The sequence below is a fragment of the Pyricularia grisea genome, assembly GCF_004355905.1.
Source record: "Pyricularia grisea strain NI907 chromosome Unknown Pyricularia_grisea_NI907_Scaffold_2, whole genome shotgun sequence".
In the NCBI taxonomy this organism is placed as follows: Eukaryota; Fungi; Ascomycota; class Sordariomycetes; order Magnaporthales; family Pyriculariaceae; genus Pyricularia; species Pyricularia grisea.
In genome coordinates this window covers 1,957,064-1,982,207 of record NW_022156717.1, presented here as the reverse complement: position 1 = coordinate 1,982,207, position 25,144 = coordinate 1,957,064, and the positions used below count along the sequence as shown (strand labels likewise).

Sequence of the window (25,144 nt, the reverse complement as noted above, 5' to 3'; positions counted from 1 at the left end):
AGCTGTGCTTAAGATGATTTGATGACCTCGTCATCCCACACACACCCCCTAACTAAAGCCTTTGAAACCAGTTCCAAGGCACGAACCTTGCAAAAAAGAAAAAAAAAGAGTGAAGGGGAGAAAAATATTAAAGGGTTGGATGTTTTTTTTTGTTTTTCTGTTCGCTTTGAGGGTCAGTATGCGCACAACAACACCGGAACCTGCACCACCTGGCATTTTGTCATGTGTATCTTCTATTGGCAATAACACTATACCCCTTTTCGGAACACAAGCAAAGTAAATACCAACGGACTGGTTCAGGCAGTCTTGTCATGCGAGCAAAATGGGGTAGCGGTGAACTGTGTGGTATCTATCAATCGGATCAACTTAATTCAAGTCAGTCGATAGTATTGAGGTACACAGGTACTTAGTCAGTCGCTTTGATTGACAGACAGTTTGCGCCAGAATACAATCGTCGATGTCGAGTCAAACTTTCTTCTTTGTTTCTTTCTTCTTCGTTGACTTCTTTTTCTTTCCCCCTTTGAGCGGAGTGGCTGTGCAACAAAAAAAAACTGACCAACGCACAGATTTCCTGAAACGTGGGCAGCTTTGCTCGTCCAATTTAGCTGTAGACTAGCCAGTTATAGTGATTCTTCGTACTTACATATTTATTCTTTATTCTTTATTTTCTTTTGATTCGGTGTAGCTCTTTCCTCCCCCCCCCCCCCCCCCCCCCCCGCCTCAGCATCCGGTCACATTTGGCGAGGACCTTTTACTAACTAGTACATCATACCACAATACATACTGCTGAATCTCTACCTTGATATTAAAAGATTAAAAACCAAAAAAAGTATACAGCTCCCGGGAATATAAGCCATGTTACCCGAACTGTCAACAGCCGCCCCCCTCTCGGTTCCATTCCGTTCCTTGCGCTGAAGACGGGACTACCTTCCAAGCTTGGGCTCGTAACCCGGACGCCTCAGACTTCTGGATACTTCCACATATTGGTACATACCTACAATAGTAAAAGCCCATCTACTGGGACGACAGGTAGTTAGACGAGACCTTTTTGGTAACCTACCCCCTTGTCATTTATGGGACCCCCCCTCCTCGTACCGATGCTCCATGGATGTCAGGCTGCGCGCTACATGCGTCCGGGTCCCTGAACTGCTGCTGGGTTGACGTCACAGTCGCTCAACATAGACGTAGATTTTAGACGGGCTCCGGGGCTACTGCTATGCGATGCAATTTCCCTGACCCAGTTTGCATACCGCCTCGCGGTTCACTTTCAACCCCGGGGGAGCATCCATCTCAGCATCTTGGCCGGGGCGGCTGGATGGCAAGGAAGAAGGCCAACAAAAAAAGTAAATGTTGTATTCAAAAGACAAAGACGACAATATAGAATTATTATTTATTTTTTTTAGTTTTTTTATTTATTATTTATTATTTTATTTCTTGATCTCCTTAATAGTGGATGGTTGCAAGGGACCAGGGGACTTATCGTAAAGGCTGGGTGTGAGCTGAGTTCCCAAATGCTCGGAAAAGGTTTGGGTTCCCTTTCGGACACAAAGTTTACCTTTCTACCCATCCGGACGTTTTATTTAAATGGCCGTAGCGGACTGCGGACAGGGGACTTTTACTATTCCTACTGTATGTAGGGTACTTTGACCGAGGTGCTTGCGCGCGCAGGGTCCAATAGATTGCGAGTCACCCTTCCCATCATCGATGCAGGAGTCGGACCTTGAAAAGGCTTTTTTTTTTTTTTCTTTTTTTTTTTTTCTTACTGCGTATAGTATTTCGATCAAGGCCTATTTTTGTTGAGCTTAACTTGCAGAACAGGCATGACACTACCACGTATGTAGTCTTAAAGGTACTAACTCAAGTCATGTCCCCCCGTTTTAGTCTATTGATCGCCGACCGACAGAAAAAAACGATCGAGATGCTGAATATTGGGCCTGGTACCTGATCACCGGTGTGGTTGCTTGTCTGCAAGAAGGACATGCTTGCCGCTTTTCTTTTTCTACTCCTTTTTATTTTTATTTTTAATGTTTGACCGGAATGACAAGCAGGTTTGTATCCGGCATCTCGGTTGAGATATACGTTGTTAGGCACATCGCGCTCCGGCCTCTGGTTCGATACGGACTACGCAGGGTAAGTAGTTAAGAAAAGGCAGCTTGCGTTGCCAAGTCGGTTGTCACGGACAGCGTAAAACGACGTGCTTTTTGATATACGATATGTCGACGTATCAGAACAACATGACCCTGTCAAGCTTTCTAGAAATGGTAAGTCTAGGTCCCGCAGACTGTTAAGGAGCAAATTGAATGGAAGATTTTTTACTTTAAGCCAATTATTCGTCCAGAAATCTAACCCTTGTGCTCTCATTCCATTTTGCAGGACGACAGGCTGTAATCTGCCGTGCGTTGAAAATCATCATGACATCATTGCCCAGCGGCTAGGGGGGTGGGTTTCATTTCCGTTCGCATCGTGATCTCTGGTGTCTGCTGGCGGGCTGGGAGGGAGTGGGCGCAAAAAAAAAAAAAAAAAAAGGACGATGGAACTGGGGTGGAGTAGGGATCTTCCTTGTCATGGCGGCGCAAAGCCCAGTCTGAAAAAGTACAGTACCGTTTTTGCTGTGGCTAATGCGACCGATGTACCTTGGATCCCTATTCTTTTTTATTGTTGCTTTCCTATTCGTCTCTTATTTTCCTTTTATCTCTTTATTTTTCTTTCTCTTTACTTTCTTTCTTTTCCCTGCCCATGCGGCTGCTGCAAATGGTATGTCGGGCGTGGGCTGCGTGCGCGTTGGAAAAGAGAACCCCTCCCGGGATCCGTGGACTGGCAGACAAGGTACCTCGATTCCCATACTAGGCCATCCTGACCTGACTTGGACAAGGTGTGGCCGTACCTAGTAAAAAAAGGGACCCACAGAATGACTGTGGAGTTTGTTAATCCCTGCGTTTTCTTGACGGGCGGCGCGCTACCAAGCCCGGGCTCACATCATTGCACTCACTCTCCCACTCCCTTGGGAGACCCCAGTTCTGCTTTCCTGCTTTTGCTGCCCACCTTTTGCTCCGCCTTGTGTGCGCAAAGACTGTCTGTCGGTATACATATCAAGCACCATCCCCCGAAAGTAGACTGTGGCTCAGTACGTTCGAGATTCAACCCTTTTGACGTTCACATCTTCAACCAACATAAGAGGTACTCTACCCCCTACCTATATACATTACCACTTCTCTCTCTCGCGCCCCCACAACCAGCCATCTCGAGCGCCAACATCTTACTTCATTGTAAGTGGTCCATACAACAACAGGTTGTCTTGCATCGCCGTCGACCTCTTTGAAAGCTCCGTCTGACAAGCTCCAGAAAATAGTCTGTTGCGGAATTTTGGTTTTCTTTCTGGACAAACGAAAAAAAAGGCACCGGGGACATTAAACGACACAGAACAAGCTGGACTACCAGAAAGAGCTTGGAATTACAACGTCATAGCTACAGCTGGTTTCAAACTGGAGATATCAAACTGCCACAACAATCACACCACACACATACCGCAAAAATGCACGCAAGAGACGCAGCAGGCCGGCAGGTGTCGTTATTGAACGATGATGATGTCCCTTCATACTCGCCGCCCGTAGAATACTCAACAGTACAAAGGCTCTCATACTCGACTGCAAACCACGTCCTCTCTCGACCATACAACGCCGCACTCGCCAGGAGCGCATCAGCCTCACCCAATGCCCCGCAACTATCACGCTCCGACTCGTATGACTCCCAGAACAGCAGCGAGCCCTTGTCCCCTATGACGCCGAATGTCATGTATGCCGACTACGGCCACCCAACCCCGGCACTTTACAACTCGTCAGAAAGCACTACTCCCTACGACGAATACCTCCCCGACGCGCCCCCTCCACCAAGCTCAGCAAAAAGGCCCGTCACTTTTGGCAGCCGCAGCAGCAGGTCTGGTTCCTACGATGACGAGATGGCTGGCAGTGGGAACAGCAGCAGCAACCCCACATCCACCGGAAAGCGCTACCCATGCAGATACCGCGACAGCCACGGCTGCGAAAAGACCTTTACCACATCGGGCCACGCCTCGAGGCACTCCAAGATACATACAGCTGAAAAGGCCGTTCAGTGCACATTCCCAGGATGCAACAAGAAGTTCACGCGTGCCGACAACATGAAGCAGCATCTTGAGACTCATTACAAGGACCGCAACCGATCAGGCGCAACCAGGCCGACGGTGTCAGCACGACGCTCCAGCTCCTCTAGCAAACATAGCAGCGGCAGCAGCAGCGGAAGCACGGCAGGACACAAGCTGGTCGACGGCTCAACGCCATTGCCTTCTCCAGGGATTCAAGGCAACAACTGGGACATGAGGCCAATGAACGGTTCGCTATTGAGCCGCCCAGTACCGTCCAGGAACATGAGCATCGGTCTCGATGCGTTAGCGGCCGTGGCCTGCCAGGAGGGCGCCTAGGCGACATGAGAAAGAAGTATTAGGTGTCGATACTTTAGGCCAATCCTCACCCCACACTATCTACGCCTACCGCCTCTCAACCAACTGAAACCCAAAACTCTTCGCAATCGATACCATGACGCCATTTCCTGCGACACTAGCTTTGTTTGCGCAACACACCTCGGCGCCAAAAGTTGCAACATTCTTACCTTCCGACCAAACGTATATATACACGAGGCGTATTTAAGCCATGCCTAACCGATTGGTTTTCTTGTGATATTTTCTTTTCTGCCCTCGCCCTCCCTCAATTACTTCTGAGTGTTTTTTTCTTTAGCGCACACGAATTTCTCTTAACAAAACGGTGTAACTTGGGTATTTTTTTCTTTTTGGGGTTTGGGATGGTGCACGCATACGATAAAGCACCTTGCTTGCATAGAGCACACGATTGGGTTCCTGCTGGGAGCACACGAGCATTGGGACGGCGCACTTGGAGTTGTTTTGGGGGTTTTTATTTATTGGGACCTCTTTTTCCTATTTTGATTTTTTTGTCTTTCGGGATACGGGATTTGTTTTAATAGTTGACTCCCTCGAGAGCAACAAATGCATCAAAGGATATACATGGCGCCTTTGAAAATATACATATACACGGGGTTTTTATTGTGCTGGGAAGCAGGGTGTGGTTCACACCACCTCTCACGATTTTCTTATTCTGTTTACAGTGTTATGAATTGTCCGGTTTTCCCTTTTCATATTTTACCTATATATCATCTTTCGTCACATATACCAGGTCGGCAATTGAAGGAAGCAATTGGAGAAGTACATCAATGCTCAAGCTTGAAGCTCACTCTTATAGTGTGGTTAGCAAACCACCAAAGAAAAATTAACATACAATATGTCCACCCCTATAAACAACCAAAAGAACAATTCGCTCCCTTGTGACTAGAATTATTTTACTTTTTGCTACCAACCTGAGGGGTCTTCTCCATTGGTGGTCTTGGCTCCTCAGCTTCGCGCCACAATCGTTTTAAAAAAAAAACTACGGAGTAAACGGAGTATGCTTTGTTTTCTCCTGGCCCCCCTCTCCCCTCCTTTGTGCGATTACCCTCTTTTTAATTCCCTGCCTTTTTGTCGTCTCATTCACGCATATGCCGAGATGACGACCCTTGGCATTTTCCCTCCCACTCATCCGGCCGAGTAAACAAACCCTGGCCACCGGGGAACAAAAGGGAAACAGACTCGCGCGCAGGTAATAGACGGGTAGATCTTCTTGGTGCTTCTTTCTGTCTCTGTCTCTTTCATACTTTTGTTTTATTTATTTTTATTTTTTGTACAGTTCCAAAGCTCTTCCTTGGTCAATATTCCTTTGTCCCACTGGTTCCCCCTCCCTTCGCCAAGCCCCCAGAAAAAAGAAAAAAGAAAAAGGGAAGGCAAAAGAAAATAGTAGAGAAGAAAACAATAAAACCCCCACGAGCAGTTCGCGCTGATGGACGGCCCGGAAATAAGGACGCGACAGGAAAAAAAAAAAAAGACTTTACAGGGTGGACTCCTGTTCCTAGGTTGCATGTGTCATGAATAGTTTCCAAGCCTATCTCTGCGCGTCTCTCCTCCGTGATACTTTTTTTTTTTCTTTCTTTCTCTATTTTTAATTTAACTCCCCCGCTCGTTTTGCGAATCACTCCATTTTCGTACTAGCAAAACAAAACCTTTATCAACGTAAATGAAAAAAATGTAACGGCCGGCCTACCCGTTGGATAGTTGGCATTGTGTCACACGAAACCCTAATAAAATAAATAATAAAAGAGAAAAGAGAAGGCTATGTGAGATACAGATCATGATAATACTCGGTGAGAAATATTGAATAGCAAGCAAAGAAAAAATTACAATAAAAAAATAGAGAAAAATAAACCCCTCGTTTGGTCCGAAGTGGTCTAGACCTTTGCGGCGACCCAGAGTTTGGTAACCTGTGACCTCATTCTTTGTTCTTTCTGATTCTCAAATGAAATAAGGGATCCATTACCATGTACAGGGGAAAAAAAAAAAAAAAAGAGCGAAGGAGGGGAGAGAAACCCTTGCCGGGGAGCCGTGGAGAAACGCTAAGGATTACACTTAGGTGGTGTGGGACCCTTTTCCCAGGCTGATGGAAGCTTGCATGTGCTGAACACAAAAAAAAAAAAGGGTCAGAGCTATCTTGGCTACCTCAACACGGCAAAGCTAGCTAAGATTCTTGACTCGCGGGCAGGTTTTCAACAACATTCAAAACTTGGTCCGTTGCTACGCTATTCGCCAGACAATGTTGCCTGTCCCAAATCACACACCCTCAATCGGCGATTGGAACAGCAAATCTTTGGTGGAACGGGGTCTCCTCCCCTTATATTGGCCGCTTTGGGATTACTGATCAATGGCGCTCAAGCCCTGCTGCCTCTGTGATATGCCAACTTCACAATCCCATATCTCCCCAAAACAGGGAAAGTAAAACCGCTAGTTGCAACAATGCCATTTCGTGTCTTCTTCTCCACCGTGTCCCTTCAGCTTCACAAACCTTTGCAAGTTATTTACTTGTGTGGATAGAAACTGGCTGGCGAACAGTCGGGGAAATAAGGATATATTTTACCGGAGATTATCAACAAGATCTCGATGACCCCAGGGCAGTTAGATCCGGCTGCCTGCGCATTGTGTGAATCGATACCTCCGGCCAGTGCCCCATTCACCTCAGTCGAGTCGGTCAGGCTTAGGATTCACCCCATAATTCCTCATCATCGGCACACATCCGCGCCATCTCAAACTGCTCGTCCGTCCGACAAACAAGGACCCTGTGCTTTGCGTCCTTAGCCCCAATTTCCGTCACGATCCCTTCGTCATTGTCGACAGCCGCGGCATCGTCTCCATCGGCAGCGAGGCGAAATCCAAGGCATCGACACTGCTCCACCACCCTTTTCCTCAGCAGCGCGCTCTTCTCGCCAATACCTCCTGCAAAAACCAGCGCGTCGACATCGCCGCGCAGGCTGACGTAGTACTGCCCAATGAAGCCGCAGACGCGATCGACAAAGAGGTCAAACGCAAGGCTGTCCCGACCAGAGTTCCCCTCGGCGGCGGCGGCAATCTCCCCAAAGTCCGTCGTGCCCGCCAGCGCCTTCCATCCGGACTCCTTGTTGAGTATCTCCTCGGCGCGTGAGATGTGCAGGTCGCCTGTCGAATTGGGCGACAGCCTGCCCACGTCGCTGGCGTAGTGAAACACGAGGCTCGGGTCGACGCTGCCACTCCTCGTCGCGCCGGGCAGGCCAGCCACGGGCGTGAGGCCCATGCTCGTGTCGCGGCTCCTTCCCTTCTGTATCGCGCACGCGCTGGCCCCGGACCCGAGGTGCAGCGCAATCAAGCTCGTCTCCTCGACAGGCTTTCCCAGGTGCTCCGCCGCCACCCGCGTGATGAACGAGTAGCTGATGCCGTGGAATCCGTACTTGCGGAGCCCGTTCTTTTGCGCCCGCGCCTGGTCGATTGGGTACGTGTGGATGTGGCGCGGGATGGAGGCATGAAACTGCGTGTCAAAGCAGGCCACGTTGACGGCTTCTTCCAACCCGTCCATGTCCATGCATGCCTTGACGATGCCCAGCGATGGCTTGTTGTGGAGTGGCGCGAGCTCGCTGAGGGCGTCCAATCGTTCCAACGTCTTCCGCCCGACCTTTTCGATGCGTGATGCATCACCGCCGTGAACGATTCTGTGCGCGATAAAGTCAATGTCTGACCTTTGACCAAGTTGCGGCAGGTCGCGAGAGTCGAACAGCACGTCCAAGATGTGCTTAAACGCAGTTATCTGCGAGTCGATGCCCTTGACCTCTTGGCCATCCTGCAGCTTTTCGTCTTTCCCTTCGCTGTCATTTCTTTTCTTGAAAGTGAGTTTGGTAGGCGGTGCTGTCAATCCGCTGATTTGGACCTCAGCGATAGGCTTCGGAGGCTGCCCAGACGCTGCTACCTCGTACACTGAGACCTTGACCGAAGATGAGCCGGCGTTGACCGATAATATGACTGCCATTTCTGTGAATGTCTGCAAGTTTCTAACTTTTCCTAGTCAGGATGAGCTCAGGTTATTCTGTGATTTAAGCAGTGAGCTCGCGTAGTTTGCACCTCGAATGAATAGGCCATTGGAACAAGTCCTTTTTTGCTGGCTGACGGAAGATAAAAGCAGCTTTCGTCCAGCAAGCAATTGCCAGTTGGCGTCCCACAGTGATGGGCAGCTCCGCGACTATGAGCTCTCCCTCTCCAGGAAAAGCAACTGACGTCTTCATTGTGCTGCGAGTTCAATGACGTAATTGCAACGTGCTTACCCTCGCACACACCAAACGCCCATTTGGCAGGGAAGGAAGCTAAGCTGGATCCCGCCTAAACTGCCTTATCAAGACACCGCACCATCTTCAAAAGCCAACCCCAACCCACGTCCCCACCGTTCCCACCACGCTTTTTTACTTATTGTAGGTTGGGAGACAAACCCCTTTTTGATCACTGCAACTGAACTGATAAATCCTCACTCCGCAGGCTCTTGAGACTATGGGTGAACCTAGTCTGGAGAATGTTTCGTCCGCAGTGACTACAGAGTTGCAGGACATGCTAACTGTCAAAATTTACAGGGCCTGTAGCCTGTTCAGGGCTTTCATACGTATCTGAGCCACATGCAGGACAAGTTTGGTTGCAGTCGTGCATCCTCAGAGGTCTAGAGCGCCTCTGCCTTGAGATATCTGCCAAGATGCGCAGCTCTGTAGCTGTAGCATGCGCCAATGGGTGCATCTCGGGATGTGCATGACGAGATTTTCCTAGGACCCGTGATGCCTTGCTCTCAAGACAGCAGAGGGCCCCGGCTTGTCACGCACGACCTATCCGATACAAGGCGTGTTCTGTGGAACTGCAGCACAGCCATCAACTCCGTACCACGGTGTTGAAAATATCCCGCCATGCATTTGTATTTTTTTTTTTTTTTGGACCAGATCTCCATCAGTCTTGCATCATACTGTTGTCTGGTTCCTCCACCGTCTCTAGCATTTGATAGGTTTCGGCTGGGAGCTCGAAGACGCTAGCTCTCGGAGCCCCTGAAGGCAGTCCATATTGCCCCATAGTGTATTCGCCAAATTGCCTTTCTTCTGCGTGCAAAGTAGTCCACTGCTCTATAAACCGCTCGAAATCTGCACCGCCCCAAGTTAGAGAGAGCACCTCTTCTGACAAAACGTGCAAAATACGAGGACAGAAGTTTACCGGCAGTCCGAGTGAATTGCATTCCAAGGTAGCGGAAGTTGGGCCTTTGCACAGGGTCGTGCGCCGAAGATGCTTGAGAGTTTCCAGCTCCATTGTTATCGTCCATCGATCGCGTGCGGCTTCGGAAAGAAGAAAACGAAGGTCTTCGCGATGACGACCCTGAGGTAGTCTCATGTGCACTCCCGCGCCGTGCGATGACATTCAGCTTCAACCTCCTATGTCTATCATCACGACTCTTGACTTCACCATCAAAAGCTGCAATCCAATACTCGCGTGGGCGACAATCGCGTCCCAACAGGGCAATGGTATGCTGCGACGAATATCTGTCCTTCCACAGCTTCATTCTTAGGCCAGTGGCGATACCCTTGACAGAGCCAAAGGAGTCGGTACGGCCTTCACGATCGGACCAAACCACGTCCATGTCAAAGAAGTCGACCAATTCGCGCTCGCGAAGATCGCTCTGGAAGCGAAGTGAGCCCTCGAATGTTGCCAACACATAGTTAACGTCGACGACAGCATCATGCATGACAGTCCCATCTGCTGCCGTGTACCGGATACGCTGAGGCGAGCTGAAGCTCAGATAAAGCTCCATATCATGAGGGCTCTCAAAGCGCCTGTGGTGTGCATGGAGCGAGAGTGGGAACGTGTCAGAGGGGTTGCTGGATGGTACTGAACAAAAATTATGGTTAACGTTGTCTTGGTAATCGTGTAAATTCAGGGGCCTTGTTTCGAATAGGAATGGCTGGCAAGAAATGACACATACGATAGTGTTCAAGGACCTCTCCTTCGTAGCTGCATTGCCAAGATAGTCGCCGGTGATCTGGGCCGGCACTCTCTATTTCCCACGGTCCAAGATACACCGTTATCTCGTCTACTGTTTGTTGGAAGAGGGTACTGTCGCAATGTCAGTTAAACTTTATTCAAGAGGTTTGCTTCTTCCCGTGACAAAAAAATCTTACATTGTTGCTTGGTAGCCTGGCGGGCCAAGGTCGACTGTGTGAATTTTCGGTCAGAATTCTGCTACAAGTCACCCTCGGGAGCACTCTTACGAACTGCTCCAAGTATGAGAGCCGACAAAATCGTCACCCAGAACCTGAACCCAAACCAGGAGTTCCCACTAACCGCCGCCAAGGGACACTCGACCAGTCACCGACCGACAACTTACGTGGGCGTAACGGAGTTGGGGCCTCTGAGGAGTATGATGTCGGCGCAGAGGCGGTTGATGTCGTTGCCGGCGTCCATATTGGGTCTAAGGGGCTCGTTTGCGCTTGGCGGTATGATGGAGGGTAACGGACATTGGATGAGAAGGAAGACGAGCCAGATGAACCAGAAGCCATCTCCATTGAAGCTGGACCAGAGACGGCTGGCTGTTCTTCGTTTTGTTACGTCCTGGTCGCAGTGGAACGTCGGATGGTTGCGTGCTCCAAGTCGATAGGATAGCGGCCGGGAGACCAAGACCCACTTTGATCCCGGAGACCGGGTCCGCGACTGTTGACCCCCTGGCAGGGCCAGAGCAAACACAGGCAAGAATAGACTCTTGCTAAAGATTGAGGTTGCAGCCTATATTCGGACGGCACAAGAGCAAGTCTTGGTGCATTTGGCGGCAGTGCCCTTTGGACGAAAGAGGTTGAAAGACTGGAAGCAGGTGCCTCGCGGAGGGTGTAGTTGGGGTTTCGTCGGTATCGCTTTGTGGTTCGGTGCTCGAAGGTGTGTGGATGCCAGGGTGTGCGCGCGTGGTAAAAAAAATGCTTAACTTGTATCGAAGCAGTTGAGAACAGACTGCGAGGGGGTACGGTACAGGCGGGATGGTACCACCAACTTACTTAGTATATGATCCAAGCAATAAGTAGACCAAGTCAGATAATGATAAGCATGGAGGTGGGTGAAAAGCAAACCTGATCTGGGAAGAGTGGGAAAAAAAGGTTAAAACAAAAACAGCGATTTCAAGGATTGACAGTAGCCTGATCGGCAGTAGGGGTCAACTGATTGGAACTTCCCATACGTAGCCGTCCCTCGCTTCAATGTGGCCATGTTATTGCGCCGTGGGGATATGGGTAGGTACAACGAGATTTGACGGGCATAAGGTGATATAGGGTGCTACGAACCGGCTCCAATAGCCCCAGCACCACCACCACCGGCTGCATCAGTCTGGTACCCGACATCAGCCATCCCGCGCCTTCTCCCCAAAGTCTCACGCACAACATTTCAATGCGGGCTTGCATGGGTGGGCGCAAGAGGTGGGGGGTTGTTTTGGCCACGCTCCCATAGCTTTTGAGCTCCATCATGTCATCTAGATTTCCGATTGTCGAGATGTGGGCGTGCAAGGCCAAGATCCAGCAAACGCGCGAGACATGGTTCGATTCTGTTAGTGGTGTGTGTGCGCGTGCACGGGGCAGAGACTAGCTCTAGAGAAGCCATGACCTTCTTTTCCATTCTTGTGAGCATTTCTTAGGTACATAAGTTGGGTTCCTTCGCCCATTGAACGAAAGTTGGGCACCTGGCTGAAGTGAGTGTCCGAACTTGGGAGGGGTTCTGTGGAAGCCCTGGATTGTGGAGGTCGAGATGCTGCAGAATCCTCCCCCAGTCCCAACGGCTGCTTGGAGCACATGGTTAAAGCAAGCTACGGGATTTGACGAATTGATGCAGAAGCTAGCTATGTGCCTGGGCGGATGGAACCGACCAAGAAGCAAGGATATGCTGGGCGGCTACCTAAACAAGAGCCAGGTGGAGTAATGTACTGTGTGTGTAGAACGTTGAGTGGGCCCGTCTTTTCCATGCCATGCACGACTTTGGCCAATGACAGCGAAATATCGAAGAATGTGGCTTCCTTTGTAAGTAGGGTAACGAAGGCAGGTACTCGTTAGGAAGGAAAAGAGAGAATGCTTTACTCCGTCAAAATTCGATTGGCTCCAGCTTGGCTTTGTTGTTTGTGTTCTGTTTTGCTCTTCTTTGAGCTTTTGAAAGACAGCAATGTTTCGACAAAGCCTATCTCTATAGATACTGCTCGATTACCTACCTAGTTACGGTATCATAAGGTATGTAGCAACTTTCTCACTAACAATAAACGTGCGGTGAGGAAGAAGATGCCTGCTATGAATGTCAACCTTTCTACCCGGGTACCTACCCTGGGTGCCCAGGCTGCCCAAAATCTTCGCATGCAGGCTCAAAGAAAGTGTAGCCAAGGTCATAGCCGCTTTCGCTGCCCCCTGGAGCTGGTCCAGCTGAAAGATTCCAGGCCGACCGTCAGCTCCTTTAGGCGGACTTCCTCTCTTTTTGTCAAGCGTCTTTGCCACTTTCATCGCTTATTACTTGATCAAGGTCCCTCTTGTGCTTGCAAAAGCCTTCATCCTTGGATTTTTGTGTTCATTGACTCACAGCTCATCCACACATTTCATGCCATCCTCGTGAGAAATCCATCATGGCCTAGAGCAGCCTGCACGAGTCGACATCTACGGACGTCACATCCACCACATTAACATACCTACATTGTAGGTATCGGACCTAACCCCTGCCCTGCCGTAGGCGCAAAAGTTTACGACTTTTGTCCCTCAAACGACCTTTTCATCCATACAAAAGTCACGGCCATCTGAGCACCCACAACGTGTGGTTCTCAAGTCTCCAACTGCAGGATGAATGGTACCTTTGCGGGCCCGCAGAGACGAAATCGGGGTTTCCTCGGCGCGGATAGTTCGGCCTTGAGCCCACAGGACCGCCAGGTCAGTCTCTGAAAGGCTTTCTTTGCTTCTACGCTACCCCTGTTCAACACGTAGTGATCCGTCGCTTCTGTGAGCTTATGATATTCCCATTGTTTATATATCTACCTATGCATAAATATAGTAGCATCCTTTGGTTAACGAGGCATTCACTTGGTGTCATCATAGGATCGCCGCCAACTTCGCTATCAGCTGGATCTAAACTCATTCAATGCCAGGATTTTTATCATTACAGCATCTGGCTTTTTGACTGACAGGTAAGATGGAGCTCTGGCAACTGCTGCAGGGAAGACGCTCGTCCGAAAGAGTGGAGGCAGCATTCAGAATCGAGTGCGGGCTAAGCTAGGCCCAGGCTCACATTCTCTCCCGATTTCACAGCTACAACCTTTTCGCCACAAATGTCATTCTTACATCAATCAACTTTGTTTACTTTCCGAACAACACTGCCCCTATAGGGCTCATTATAAACCTCTTCACCCTACTGGGCTCAGTTATCGGCCAGCTGCTCTTTGGCTTCCTCGCAGACTACTACGGCCGTGCGAAGCTATACGGGATAGAGCTCGTCCTGGTCATCGTGTCTACGATAGGAGTAGCCACTAGTAGCCATGGCTATAGCGACAATACAGTCGGGCCAGACATGTCATTTCTGGCATTGTTCACATGGTGGAGATTTGTTATGGGCGTTGGTAAGACCCTCTAATGAGACACAAGAAATATTACTTGAGAGCCACTGGAGAGGGAAAACAAATGATTTACTCACCATGCCCATTAGGGATCGGAGCCGAGTATCCACTGAGTTCGGTAATAACATCGGAGTGGTCCAGTACACAGTCAAGAACACTCATGCTATCCGCTGTCTTTTTGATGCAGCCCATAGGTCAGGCATTGGCTCAGCTGGTCGGTCTCTTTGTACTCCTCGGCTGGAACAATGTCAAGCATCTGGATTCGAGGCAATGCGGCCTGGACAGTCTTCGTAAGCTACTTACAATCTCGTCTTTTATGGTGCACCAGGGTAAAATTAAGCTACTAATTATCCTTTTGCAGATGATGCAGAATGCAAGAAAGCTATCGATGGAGTGTGGCGGATCGTCATCGGCTCGGGGGCGGCACCCGCTCTCCTGGCCATCATATTCCGATTCTTCCTATATGACTGCGGCTTGTTCACTTTGGAAGTAAAGGGCAAAACCGAAGCGGCTTTCAGAGATACACAGAAGATATACGGCTCTCAACCCCAGTGGCCCGGTTCTCCGACGACGAACGGGGCCACGCCGGTTGCGACACAGCCCGTTCGAGGCGGAATCCGTCCTTCTACAGTTGGAACTGTGCCACAGATAGAGCAAGCAACACCTATACAGTTTTCGCTCGAAGACTTGCGTAACTTCTTCATCCGTGATGGGAACTGGATCTATCTGCTTGGTATGTTACCCTTCAGTAGCCTTAGATGCCCCCATACCTCATGCCTGAGATGTAAAAGATGCATGTTTGTCAACGAGCGCTGGGCTGAAGATAACTCTCTAGGTACATCGGCCACATGGTTCTTTCTCGACGTTAGTTTCTATGGTGTAAGTTGATGAGTCGACCGACGGTCAATCCCGAGACATTATGGAGATCCAACAGTGATTATACAGCTTGTAGCATTCTGATGCATGCAGAGAGAGCCTCGATACAAAGAGAAGAGCACACAAGACTAATAAATAACCCATGGATTCGATCCAAAAGTTCTCCCTTGATAACCGTGGGACGCTCGCCAGCCTCTGGGCGACCTCCAAAACGATTCCGATTGACGAGAATCTCGAGTGCTGGAACTCATCATCCGTCGTCCGCAGCTGGTCAAAAGCGGCAAATGGGAGCTTACCTACATGGCAAACGGACGTAACTCATCCATGCCATACGATATACGATGTCCTATTCGATCAGTCCAAGCAATATCTAGCCTCGGTGTCGATCGCCTCGATTGCCGGTTCTGCTTGTTTTGTCGTTCTGTGCAACAAGTTCCACCGTCGGAGGATGTTGACCGTCTCATTCCTGGTCTTGGCTCTGTTGTTTCTGATTACAGGTGGCGTATATTTCCGGGTGAAAGAATCGCCATCCGCCTATGGCACTGTGGTTATGGTTGCAATATGTCATTTTGCCTTCAACTTTGGTAAGTGCAACTAAAAGGGTTAGCTCAATTCTTCTTGAGATGTTGTGGAAGGCAACGAAGCAATGCAAACTTGCCGTGCTCTGGGAGAAACTGACACGGGTTGAAAACAAATAACCAGGCGCCAACACCTTAACCTTCATCATTCCGGCAGAGATCTTTCCCACTGCCTACCGCAGCACCTGTCACGGAATCTCGGCCGCCGCTGGCAAACTAGGCTCGATTTTGGCAGTGCTGATTGTACACGGGATCAAAGGAAGCTTCGAGGGGTCGGATCGACAAGGTGTGCTGTTCATGCTCTTTGCCACATTCATGTTGTTTGGGGCACTCTGCAGCTGGGCATACCTGCCTGATGTTCAGAGAAAGATTGTGGACGGCGGGAAAGTCAGGTGGGAGAACATGACTCTGGAAGAGCTGGGCGAGGGTAGGGAGAAGGCGAGACGGGAGGGCCAAGTCATCACCATCAGGGAGAAGATTGGAGAGATCAAAGCCAAGAGGTTGCAGAGGAAGAGGAGGAGGCGGGCAGAGTCGAGGGAAGAAGAGGGGGTTTGAAAACGGCCTCCGACTGTTGTGGGATACTCGTTCGCTCTTCGCTCTTCACCGAACTTGGCTTCTTGATTAGGTATAGCATCGCCATGTGGGTCGAATATCACAATGTTCGGACCATGATGGGATTATAGTAGTATAGTCATATACATACTGAGCCACAAGTCCAGCATTGTTCCTTTCAGAAAGACGAGGAGTTACATCCTCGTCTTGTACTAGACCGGTCTGGGGCTGCGCGTCAGTCTGCCCTAAGAAACTCGGGTACCGCTGATAAGGTATGATGCGCATTATTAACCATGTCCAGCAACCCGAACCGAAACGGGTTGTAAGTATGCAAGGTCAATCCGAGAATTTAGACTATGACGACGACGCCTGCAGGAGTGTCATCTCTCAAAGGAAAGAACCCGAGAGAAAACAATCGAGACCAGCGAGCGCGATACGATACGTGGGATAATCAGCTGGTACCGTCAAACTCCATATTTCTGCATTCGGTCCCTTTGAGCTAAGCCGCTTCATGTGATTACAAAAGTCCCTCGTGTCATCTCGAACCCTAGGCGCGATGAATTAGATGAGATCGATGCGGCTCATATTCCAGACCAGGTTAGAACCAGAAACAAAAATAAATAAATAGAGATTCTCTTAGATCAGGAGTTACTCTCGAATTTTAGTACCGGAGACTTCTTTTTAGGCCCGGGGGACGGACGGTGTGGTGCCCCTACTTTTTGTTTTGCCTACTACGGTAGAGACGAAATCCGACGGGTTTACGGTTGATTATAAAATGCCGAGAGGGCTCACCCCATTTGGTCACAGCCAAGAATCTCTAGGGGGCCAAGAAAAAAAAGATTATTGTTCCGGAATGGCTAAGTCGGGGGCACGGTTAAGTCATTATGAGTCTGATAGCATGATCCATAAGACGGGGAGCAGGGAATCTAGGATTAGTCAAATTGAGGTCTTCTAGTGTCTGCAGTATCTTCGCTCATTCGGTATTGTCAGCCTTTTTGATCCCGTTAAGGCCGAACCGAGGCTCACTAGGATTTTATGATTGTGGATATCGTCAAGGTGAAGAAGACAGGGGTTTTAAATGGCAAGATGGGTAATATCTGCACAGCCCCAGTCCATTTGTTTGCTTGCTATCGGGAGACCGTTGCAAATTGAGGATTAAAAATCAATAAAAGACCAGGGTTCGACCGGCAAAACCCGCGCTTTCACCATGCAGCTGTCAAACATTCAATTAAAATGCTTAGTTTTTTGCTACATTGATTGCATCGTACGCGTTGCATAGCCCCCAGTCATTTAGGTTCGTTTTTCTGATGCATTTGGTGGGTTTATATATATATATTTTAATTCCGTCTTATTTTGCCAAAAAAAAAAAAATTATTCTGAAAGATAAACGAAAAGAAGAAGAAGAAGAAGGCCATGCGTCATCCACTACACATCGGTTGAAGGACTAAAAAGAAAAGAAGAAGAAGAAAAAAACGTGCGGATGCTAAAAAGTTGAGATGCTTGCTACAATAGGGATAAAGCTTGGGCTCGGACGAAACGTGCTTGATTGATTGCCCGCTCTTATTTTTGTTGGTCAAGCCGAGGGGTGGGGGTGGTCGGGAGAACTTGAATGGTGCCGACGGCCGACTTTGTTTCAGTATGAGGTAAGCGACTCGTTCAGTTTCAGTGGGCTCGTTTGCATTCTCCAGAGAACGCTTCGCCACTCTTATTTCACAGAGCCTGCCTTGCCTGCTGCTTATAAAACAAAATAAACCACAACATTGAACGATAACATTATGTCAAATTTTTACCGGTAGAAAACCCCGGTAAGCCCGAATGTGGAGTCAACATAGTTATGCAGAGTACCTCGGATAGTCTCTAATTATTGATTCTGGCACGATATCCGCAAGAGAAAAAAAAAAAGGCAGCCAGACCGGTAAAAAGGCGTGTCTAGTCTGTTTGGTCAAGCTAGTCTACCTACTATCTACGTAGTTGTTATGGATGTCTTGATCCCCCCCGGTCGGTTTAACGGTTTTTATTTTACCCACCCGTGGGCATTGAAGAACAAAAGGCAAAGAGGCAAATAAAAAGCAATTAGAAATGCACGCTCCACAGCTTTTGAACTACTACGCAAGTAGTATAGTAATTAGCTAATTGTGGCATGCGGCATACTACGTAAGCGTGGGTTTCTTTCTGCAGGAATTTCAACAATCTTATGTCCGATTCCCACCCCCTGGGGGGGCCCGCAACCCACAAAAACTTCCAGAAGGGCTAGGCACACGAGGAAACTCCGTTCCAGGGGTCCGCTATTTTCGCCCTTGTTTCCGGGCTTAAGATGCATCTTGCTTGTTCCCGAGAAACCGGGTTGCAACACGCACGGCTAAGATGCATGATGAGTCTTGCGGAACCAAGGTCGGGCGGGAATGGGTGTGGAGTTCTTTTGTTGCGTAGGTCTGTCTGTACTTAAGAGATCCAAGACTCCCGCACCTTGGACTTTGTACTTCTTTGTGTCTTGCTGCTGTTTGTTTATACCTCCCGTTCAATCTTCACCTGTCTTGTCGATCATCTATCTCATGCAAGATAGAGTTTAAGGGCTTCACCGAATATCCACTTACCTATCCAAGCACCACAACAACTTACACCACGCCGATACATTCAACCCCCGAAACGCCAACAGCGGCCGCGATGGCCACCGAATCGGCATCATCAGGGTCCTCGGCGTCTTCCAGGACAGCAACAGAAGCCATGGATGTAGAGTCACTGAAGACGAGGCCGCAGACAGGTCACTTCACTCTGGTCTTCCACCCCTCGGGCATCAACGCCGAGACGCTCAGCCACCCTTACTGGGGAGACGGCACCGAGGAGTGTCCCTTCGTCGTCGACTTCCTGCCTAATGACGCCTACAACCCTACTACGTATCCGAGATGGAAGAAGTGGGGCATCACGGTTCTTCAAGCCATCGCGACACTGGCAGTTGCTTTTGTGAGCTCAGCGTATTCCGGTGGCTCGTCAGATATCATCAAGGACTTTCACGTCTCAGTAACAGTTGCCATCCTCGGCATAAGCTTGTTCGTGGTCGGTTTTGCCGTGGGTCCGTTGATATGGGCACCCTTGTCTGGTAAGTGGGAATGAGACCCATCTAATTTCTAATTTTTTTTTTCCCCTCCATATCCAAATTGCGTCGTGCTTCTGCTACTCCACCCCCCCTTCTGACTTGCCTCGGCACACACACCCACACACCTACGCAGATTGATTGCTAACATGCACCTCGGCTGCCCCACACAGAGTCCTTTGGCAGACAGATACTCTTCTTCTGCACGTATGCGGCGCTGACGGCCTTCAACGCCGGCGCCATCGCCGCGCCCGACATGACGACCCTGGTGGTTATCCGCTTCTTCGCTGGCGCCTTTGGTTCGTCCCCTCTGACCAACTCGGGCGGTGTCATCGCCGACATGTTCTCGGCCGAGGAGCGCGGCATGGCCACGGCAATCTTCGCCGCCGCCCCCTTCCTCGGACCCAGCCTGGGCCCCATCGCGGGCGGCTTCCTCGGCGAGGCTGCCGGCTGGCGCTGGATCATGGCTCTCATGGCCATCTTCACGGGAGTCATGTGGATCATGGTCTCGCTGCTGGTGCCCGAGACCTACGCACCCGTGCTGCTCCGCAAGCGCGCGGCTAAGCTGACCAAGCTGACGGGCAAGCTGCACATCTCCAAGATGGACAGCATCCAGGGCCGCCAGACCATCGGCGCACGGTTCCGAACCTCCCTGTCCAGGCCATGGATCCTTCTGTTCCGCGAGCCCATCGTGCTGCTCATCTCCATCTACATGGCTATCGTGTACGGCACCATGTACATGATGTTCCCGGCTTTCCCCATCGTCTTCCAGCAGGGTAAGGGATGGAGCCCCGGAGTCGGCGGCCTGGCTTTCTTGGGCATCGCCGTGGGCATGATGTTCTCGATCTCGTATGCAATCTATGACAACAAGCGCTACCTGGCCGTAGTCAAGGCGCACGACGGCATGGCCCCGCCAGAGGCTAGACTTCCCCCCGCCATCATCGGGTCCGTCTTGCTCCCCGTTGGATTGTTCTGGTTCGCGTGGACCAACGGAAACGATGTTCACTGGATTGTGCCCATCATTGGATCCGGTTTCTTTGCTGCTGGGCTTGTCTTGGTGTTTTTGTCTCTAATGGTAAGTCGTGTGACTTTTTGACACTTCATGTACAGACTCACTCCATAATAGCACGGACAAAGAGCTAACCAGGGACCCCCTTTTCCACAAACAACAGAGTTACCTCATCGACTCGTACGTCATCTTTGCCGCGTCGGTCCTGGCCGCCAACTCGGTGCTGCGTTCGCTCTTTGGCGCCGCCTTTCCTCTCTTCACGACCTACATGTACCAGGACCTGGGCATCCACTGGGCCTCATCAGTCCCGGCCTTCCTGGCGCTGGTGTGCCTGCCGTTCCCGTTCCTCTTCTACAAGTACGGCGAGAAGATCCGCCTCCGGTGCAAGTACGCCGCCGAGGCGGCCGACGTGCTCAAGCGCATGCGCGAGGACAACGTCGAGGTGGACGAGGACGAGGCCATCGCCGAGGCCGACGAGCTCGAGAGGCAAAAGACGCTCGAGCGCCAAAAGACCCAAGAGAGGCGTCGGTCCTCGCTGCTGGGCTCGCTGAGGAGGGTCGGCACCGGCCGCGCCTCTGGCCTGCCCGTCGTTGACGACGGTTCAGAGAGCGCCCCCGAGGGGTCGGAGGAGTTGACCGAGAAGGAAGTGAACGCCAAGGCGTGAAACCCTATCTCGGGTTGGCTTGCGACATGGTTATTTTTTTTTTCTTGGAATATACCTTTAATTCTTTTTTCTTGTATTTTTTTTCGCATATACAAGGCGTTGGTTGAATTTGTTATGACCACGGAGTGGCGGCAACACCAAAGCGCGCCTTGAGGCACATGTGCATTGTATCGGCGTTGGGGGCCGAGGGCATAATGGACTTAGAAAAAAAGTCGCAGACAGTTATCATTTATTAATTAGGTACTTACCTACTACCTAGGTACCTACTTACTTGCTACCTTAATTAGATACCGAAGGTGCCTTGGATTTTCTGTGCGTATAAATTTAGAAGTTTGGCTGCGTTTTGAATTAAGCACAACTCTGACTTGTACCTACCTACCTTATCACGTAGGTACCTTACTTATCCTTGTACCTGCCTCGATATTCGCATCAACGGCTTACTCTTGCCCCACATCGATCTACGCGAATTGAACAAAAATCTTGGCGGTGATCTTTATGTGCGTGTCAGTCACTCACTGACTTGACTTGTCGTTACGGGACGTCTAGGTCTAGGTGCAAACGTCTTACTACGGTGCCTGCAATTGCTCCCAAGGTCGGGGTCCCCGATTTGTTTTTGTTCTGGTTAGCAATGCTCGACATTGGTTTGCCTAGGTTCTCGCGGCGGGACACCTGTCAATCCATACATTGCTCGTAGCCCAACTTAACTTGTTTTTCTTTTTCTTTTTCTCTTCTTTTTCATTCCCCTCGCAACCAGTTCTTCTCGTCACTAACAAATCACCGCGGCGGCCGCTTCACTCCGCTAAAGAATTGACTTTTTTTGGCCATATCGGTACGACACCGCGACTTGAGCGCAAACCGGCAACCCCGTCTTGGTTTTTGCAACGGTCTGATCTTCGGAAGCCCCGAACCCTTCTTTTCCCTCGACGGGGAATTATCCGCCTTCTTTTGATAGGGCTTCAATTTCATCGCAAATCACAGATTAGACGAAAAAAAAAAAAAGAAGAAATAAAAGTACCTGTGACAAAAGTCATACTCACGGGTTTCAATGCCCCGCCCGAGGAAGCCCGGCGCGCCGAGCCCGAAGCGGCGGAGCAGAAATGGCTGCTGGTAGGAAAAAAACCCGTCGCGATTCTAATTGAGCTTGAGGACCTGGCTTCGTTTCCTTCCTATTTTTCTCTTCTTCTTCCTCTTCTTCTTTTTTGGTACTTTTATTTTTATTTCTATTTTTTATTCTTAGGCATCGCTGATATTTAGGTCCATTCCTAACCTAACCGTCCCGTTCCAGGCCGTGCAAATCTAGAAAAATAAAATGCGATGAGGCGCGACCAATTTGCGTCAAGTAAGTCAATACATGGGACATTATACACCGATTCGTACTTTTCATTCCATGTTTTCATTCATTAGCCTACCTAGCCAGTATCTCCCATCAGGGTCCTGACACAACCATGTAGCTGCTCCAAGGCATCAGTGGCATGCGACTATAGCATTCGCCTCAACTGGGAAGGCAGGCGAACGAAGCAGGCCGATACACACACGCCTGAATCCCAAGACGAGTCGGTGGGCGGTCAACATGGGCCTAGCACACCGTCAGTATACGCGGAAAGCCCTACTTCATCACCAGGCCTCAGCAGTGTCGGTACTCCTGGGTGGTTCTCGACATGGCAAGTGAATGGGATAGACGACCAACCGAACAGGCCGCGTAAGAGAGCTCGCATAGATGTAGATGCTTCAACAATGGGCGCCCTCTCCTCGCCGTCCAGGTCCTCACCTGCCCACAGCCCCGTACCTCCACTTCGGCCGACATCCACAGGTCACCATCCCCGTCGACTTTCCGTCAACTCTCTCCTCCTAGGACCCCCTGGGCCCCTGGAGAACATTGGCCCGATAATACCCAGCTTCCCCGCAGGAGAGACTATCCTGTCTCCCATCCAGGCCGGCTCGGACGACTCTTGTACCTGCTATGGTATCGACCGAGGGCTTGTGGATCTGGACGTCGTCAAGAACGACGACTTCAATGCCATCTCTAGAACTCATCCCCAAGATGTAGACGAGATCGTCCTTTTGCTGGAGCAACTCGGAAAATCCACTGATGGCCGCAGCTCTCAGCGATCAAAGCATCAACCGCATGCGCGTGTTGAGAATGGTCGTCCGTTGGAGGGCCACTACTATGCCAAACCGGTCGTAGTGCGGATCCCACGGAAGCTCGAGCCGTTGCCGTCAAAGTATGTAGATGTAGCAGCAGTTGGTTGTTTGGCCTGAAGTAGCCGGGTAACATGTTCGGCTGTTGGAGCCTGGAATTACTAGGTATAAAAAAACGGTGCTAACATGTACTTTTGTGTTCCGACTTAGACTATTGGGTAATCCTATGAATATGATGGTGAGTAAATGTCTATGGAACATTGCTGGTTGTTCTGCTTTGCATATCAACCTGCTGGCATCTAGGATTAGTACTGACATCTAGATAAACCTGTAGTATTTTGTACGCTCCTTCACACTTCCAAGGGTTTAATGAGACTCGGGACACTTAAACTGATCTTCGAATATTACCAGCACCACTTTCTCAACCATACCGCAGAAGGTAGAGCATAGGATCCATGGTAGCTCCTGGGAACTGAAATGACCGAAAGGACGTCATGCTAATATTATGCTTTCATTAGTTTTGGTTCCATTTGATGGACCACAGTCGAACCCATTCCGTACAATCTTGCCCAGATTAGCTGTGAAGAACGACCACCTTCTCAGCTTAATGCTTGCGTATTCTGGTAATAAAACCAACCCAATACTTTACTGTCATCTCTTGCACCTCCACTCGACTGACAAAAAGAAAACACTTGCTAACTAAACATCGATATGATCAGCATCCCACCGCGCAAAACTACTCTGTCAACCCGAACCGGCAACCCGCATCGCCCTCTGGGTCCAGGACATCTTTCCGGCCCTACGCTCCGCCCTCAATGACCCGAACCAGAGCATCTCGAACACCAACGTTGCGACGGCCATCATGCTCGCGTCGGTCGAGATCATATCCCCGACGGCCTTCGGGTACGCCATACCCTGGCAGCGTCACCTGGCCCTGGCCCGGGACCTCATCACGGCCCGACCGGGAGGGCTCCGCTGGTCCCGCTCCGTTGGCAGCAGCACTGCCGCCGCCGAACACGACGAGATACAAATGTGCAACTTCCTCTGGAGCTGGTTCGCCTACCTCGACGTTCTGGGGAGCCTGTCGGGCGGCGGCGAGCGCGACGTCTCGTCAGCCTGGATCCTCGACTACAAGGTCTATGCCCCCGAGGACGACGATGAGATCGACTGCATCATGGGCTTCTCCACCGGCTGTGTGTACATACTCGCCAAGATTGCCGAGCTGGCCCGCCAGGAAAAGAAAAAACAGAAGCAGCAGCGCGCGGCGGCTGCGGCAAGAGGTATAGAAGGAGGTCCATGGCAAATCGTCCCCGACGAAGCGACGCTGGCCGCCGCCCGTGAGCTCGAGAGAGACCTGGCGCGATCCATTGCGCTCCAGCCGCGGCCGTGCCCGCACATAATGGGCACCCCGGACGTGGTCCACTGGAACCCGGGCGAGATCTCGGCCGTCAACCGCGCGTACCACCACGCCGGCTCCGTGCACCTGCAGCGCCGGGTACTGGGCAAGCCCACCACGCATCCCGATGTGCGCAGGCCCGTGGGCGAGATCTTTCGCTGCCTGGACTACATCTCCAAGGGCGGCACCGCAGAGACGAGCATGCTTTTCCCTCTGTTCACAATCGGCTGTGAGACCGACGACGAGGACCAGAGGCGCGTCATACTGGATCGGATGATCTGTATTGAGAGGACGGGGATGGAACAGGTGAGCTTTTCTTTTCTCTTTTACTACCTCTCCCTCCCTTTTTTGTGACTTTTTTTTTTCACATGCTACTATACGTTCTTGTTACTCGGAAATCTCCCGCACCCAGCCCGCGACCAATAAAGCAAGCCCGTTGAAAAAATACCTTATACAAACTGACAAAAAAACCTTTTATACCGCACAGAACCGGCGAGCGAGGGAACTCATGCAAAGGGTATGGAGGACGGGCCAACCTTGGGAGACTCTGTTGACAACCGAGTTTATTGGTTGACAAGATATTGATGACTTAACTCAACAAACAAACCACACATGGATGATGACGACAGGCCTAGCAAAAGACGATAGCATGTGACGAATAAAATAAGACTTGCAACTTGTATTATACTGCTGGAATTTGCGTCGATGACTGGTGTACTCTGTGAAGGATTCTGTTAATAGATATGCCCTGACGGGCCTGTAGATGGCAC

The 25,144-nt window shown here is 50.3% G+C and overlaps 5 protein-coding genes across 5 annotated transcripts; 3 read left to right on the top strand and 2 right to left on the bottom strand.

The window, feature by feature from the left end:
• Window positions 1-3,532: 3,532 nt before the first annotated feature.
• Window positions 3,533-4,456, top strand: PgNI_03160 (uncharacterized protein; the record flags this gene model as incomplete). Its single annotated transcript, XM_031123215.1, has 1 exon — window positions 3,533-4,456. One exon carries the CDS (start codon window positions 3,533-3,535, stop codon window positions 4,454-4,456), a length of 924 nt encoding a protein of 307 aa, XP_030985128.1.
• Window positions 4,457-7,163: 2,707 nt separating this feature from the next.
• PgNI_03159 (uncharacterized protein) lies at window positions 7,164-8,462 on the bottom strand (the record flags this gene model as incomplete). Its single annotated transcript, XM_031123214.1, has 1 exon — window positions 7,164-8,462. One exon carries the CDS (start codon window positions 8,460-8,462, stop codon window positions 7,164-7,166), a length of 1,299 nt encoding a protein of 432 aa, XP_030983961.1.
• An 887-nt stretch (window positions 8,463-9,349) lies between these two features.
• PgNI_03158 (uncharacterized protein) lies at window positions 9,350-11,661 on the bottom strand. The gene is made up of 6 exons (XM_031123213.1): window positions 10,839-11,661; window positions 10,723-10,766; window positions 10,633-10,666; window positions 10,437-10,567; window positions 9,674-10,342; window positions 9,350-9,603 (listed from the first exon to the last, which is right to left on the bottom strand). The coding sequence occupies exons 1-6, from the start codon at window positions 10,913-10,915 to the stop codon at window positions 9,416-9,418; spliced, it is 1,143 nt and encodes a 380-aa protein (XP_030983960.1). The 5' UTR covers window positions 10,916-11,661; the 3' UTR covers window positions 9,350-9,415.
• A 969-nt stretch (window positions 11,662-12,630) lies between these two features.
• Window positions 12,631-16,235, top strand: PgNI_03157 (uncharacterized protein). The gene is made up of 7 exons (XM_031123212.1): window positions 12,631-13,389; window positions 13,555-13,643; window positions 13,765-14,072; window positions 14,159-14,359; window positions 14,431-14,802; window positions 14,905-15,529; window positions 15,648-16,235. The coding sequence occupies exons 6-7, from the start codon at window positions 15,088-15,090 to the stop codon at window positions 16,076-16,078; spliced, it is 873 nt and encodes a 290-aa protein (XP_030983955.1). The 5' UTR covers window positions 12,631-13,389; window positions 13,555-13,643; window positions 13,765-14,072; window positions 14,159-14,359; window positions 14,431-14,802; window positions 14,905-15,087; the 3' UTR covers window positions 16,079-16,235.
• A 2,233-nt stretch (window positions 16,236-18,468) lies between these two features.
• PgNI_03156 (uncharacterized protein) lies at window positions 18,469-25,089 on the top strand. The gene is made up of 10 exons (XM_031123211.1): window positions 18,469-19,172; window positions 19,340-20,241; window positions 20,339-20,835; window positions 22,291-23,061; window positions 23,189-23,216; window positions 23,313-23,318; window positions 23,390-23,417; window positions 23,497-23,601; window positions 23,698-24,680; window positions 24,862-25,089. Exons 1-10 carry the CDS (start codon window positions 18,740-18,742, stop codon window positions 24,946-24,948), a joined length of 3,840 nt encoding a protein of 1,279 aa, XP_030983954.1. The 5' UTR covers window positions 18,469-18,739; the 3' UTR covers window positions 24,949-25,089.
• Window positions 25,090-25,144: the final 55 nt, after the last annotated feature.

Excerpts from the sequence above, each read along its gene's own strand:
- PgNI_03157 (XM_031123212.1), top strand. The coding sequence starts at position 15,088 with ATGGATTCGATCCAAAAGTTCTCCCTTGATAACCGTGGGACGCTCGCC. Across the intron at positions 15,530-15,647 it reads TCATTTTGCCTTCAACTTTG|GCGCCAACACCTTAACCTTC; the intron begins GTAAGTGCAACT and ends ACAAATAACCAG.
- PgNI_03158 (XM_031123213.1), bottom strand. The coding sequence starts at position 10,915 with ATGGACGCCGGCAACGACATCAACCGCCTCTGCGCCGACATCATACTC. Across the intron at positions 10,767-10,838 it reads CCCAACTCCGTTACGCCCAC|GTTCTGGGTGACGATTTTGT; the intron begins GTAAGTTGTCGG and ends GTTTGGGTTCAG. Across the intron at positions 9,604-9,673 it reads GCAATTCACTCGGACTGCCG|ATTTCGAGCGGTTTATAGAG; the intron begins GTAAACTTCTGT and ends GGGGCGGTGCAG.
- PgNI_03156 (XM_031123211.1), top strand. The coding sequence starts at position 18,740 with ATGGCCACCGAATCGGCATCATCAGGGTCCTCGGCGTCTTCCAGGACA. Across the intron at positions 20,242-20,338 it reads TGGTGTTTTTGTCTCTAATG|AGTTACCTCATCGACTCGTA; the intron begins GTAAGTCGTGTG and ends CACAAACAACAG. Across the intron at positions 23,418-23,496 it reads TCTCAACCATACCGCAGAAG|TTTTGGTTCCATTTGATGGA; the intron begins GTAGAGCATAGG and ends TGCTTTCATTAG.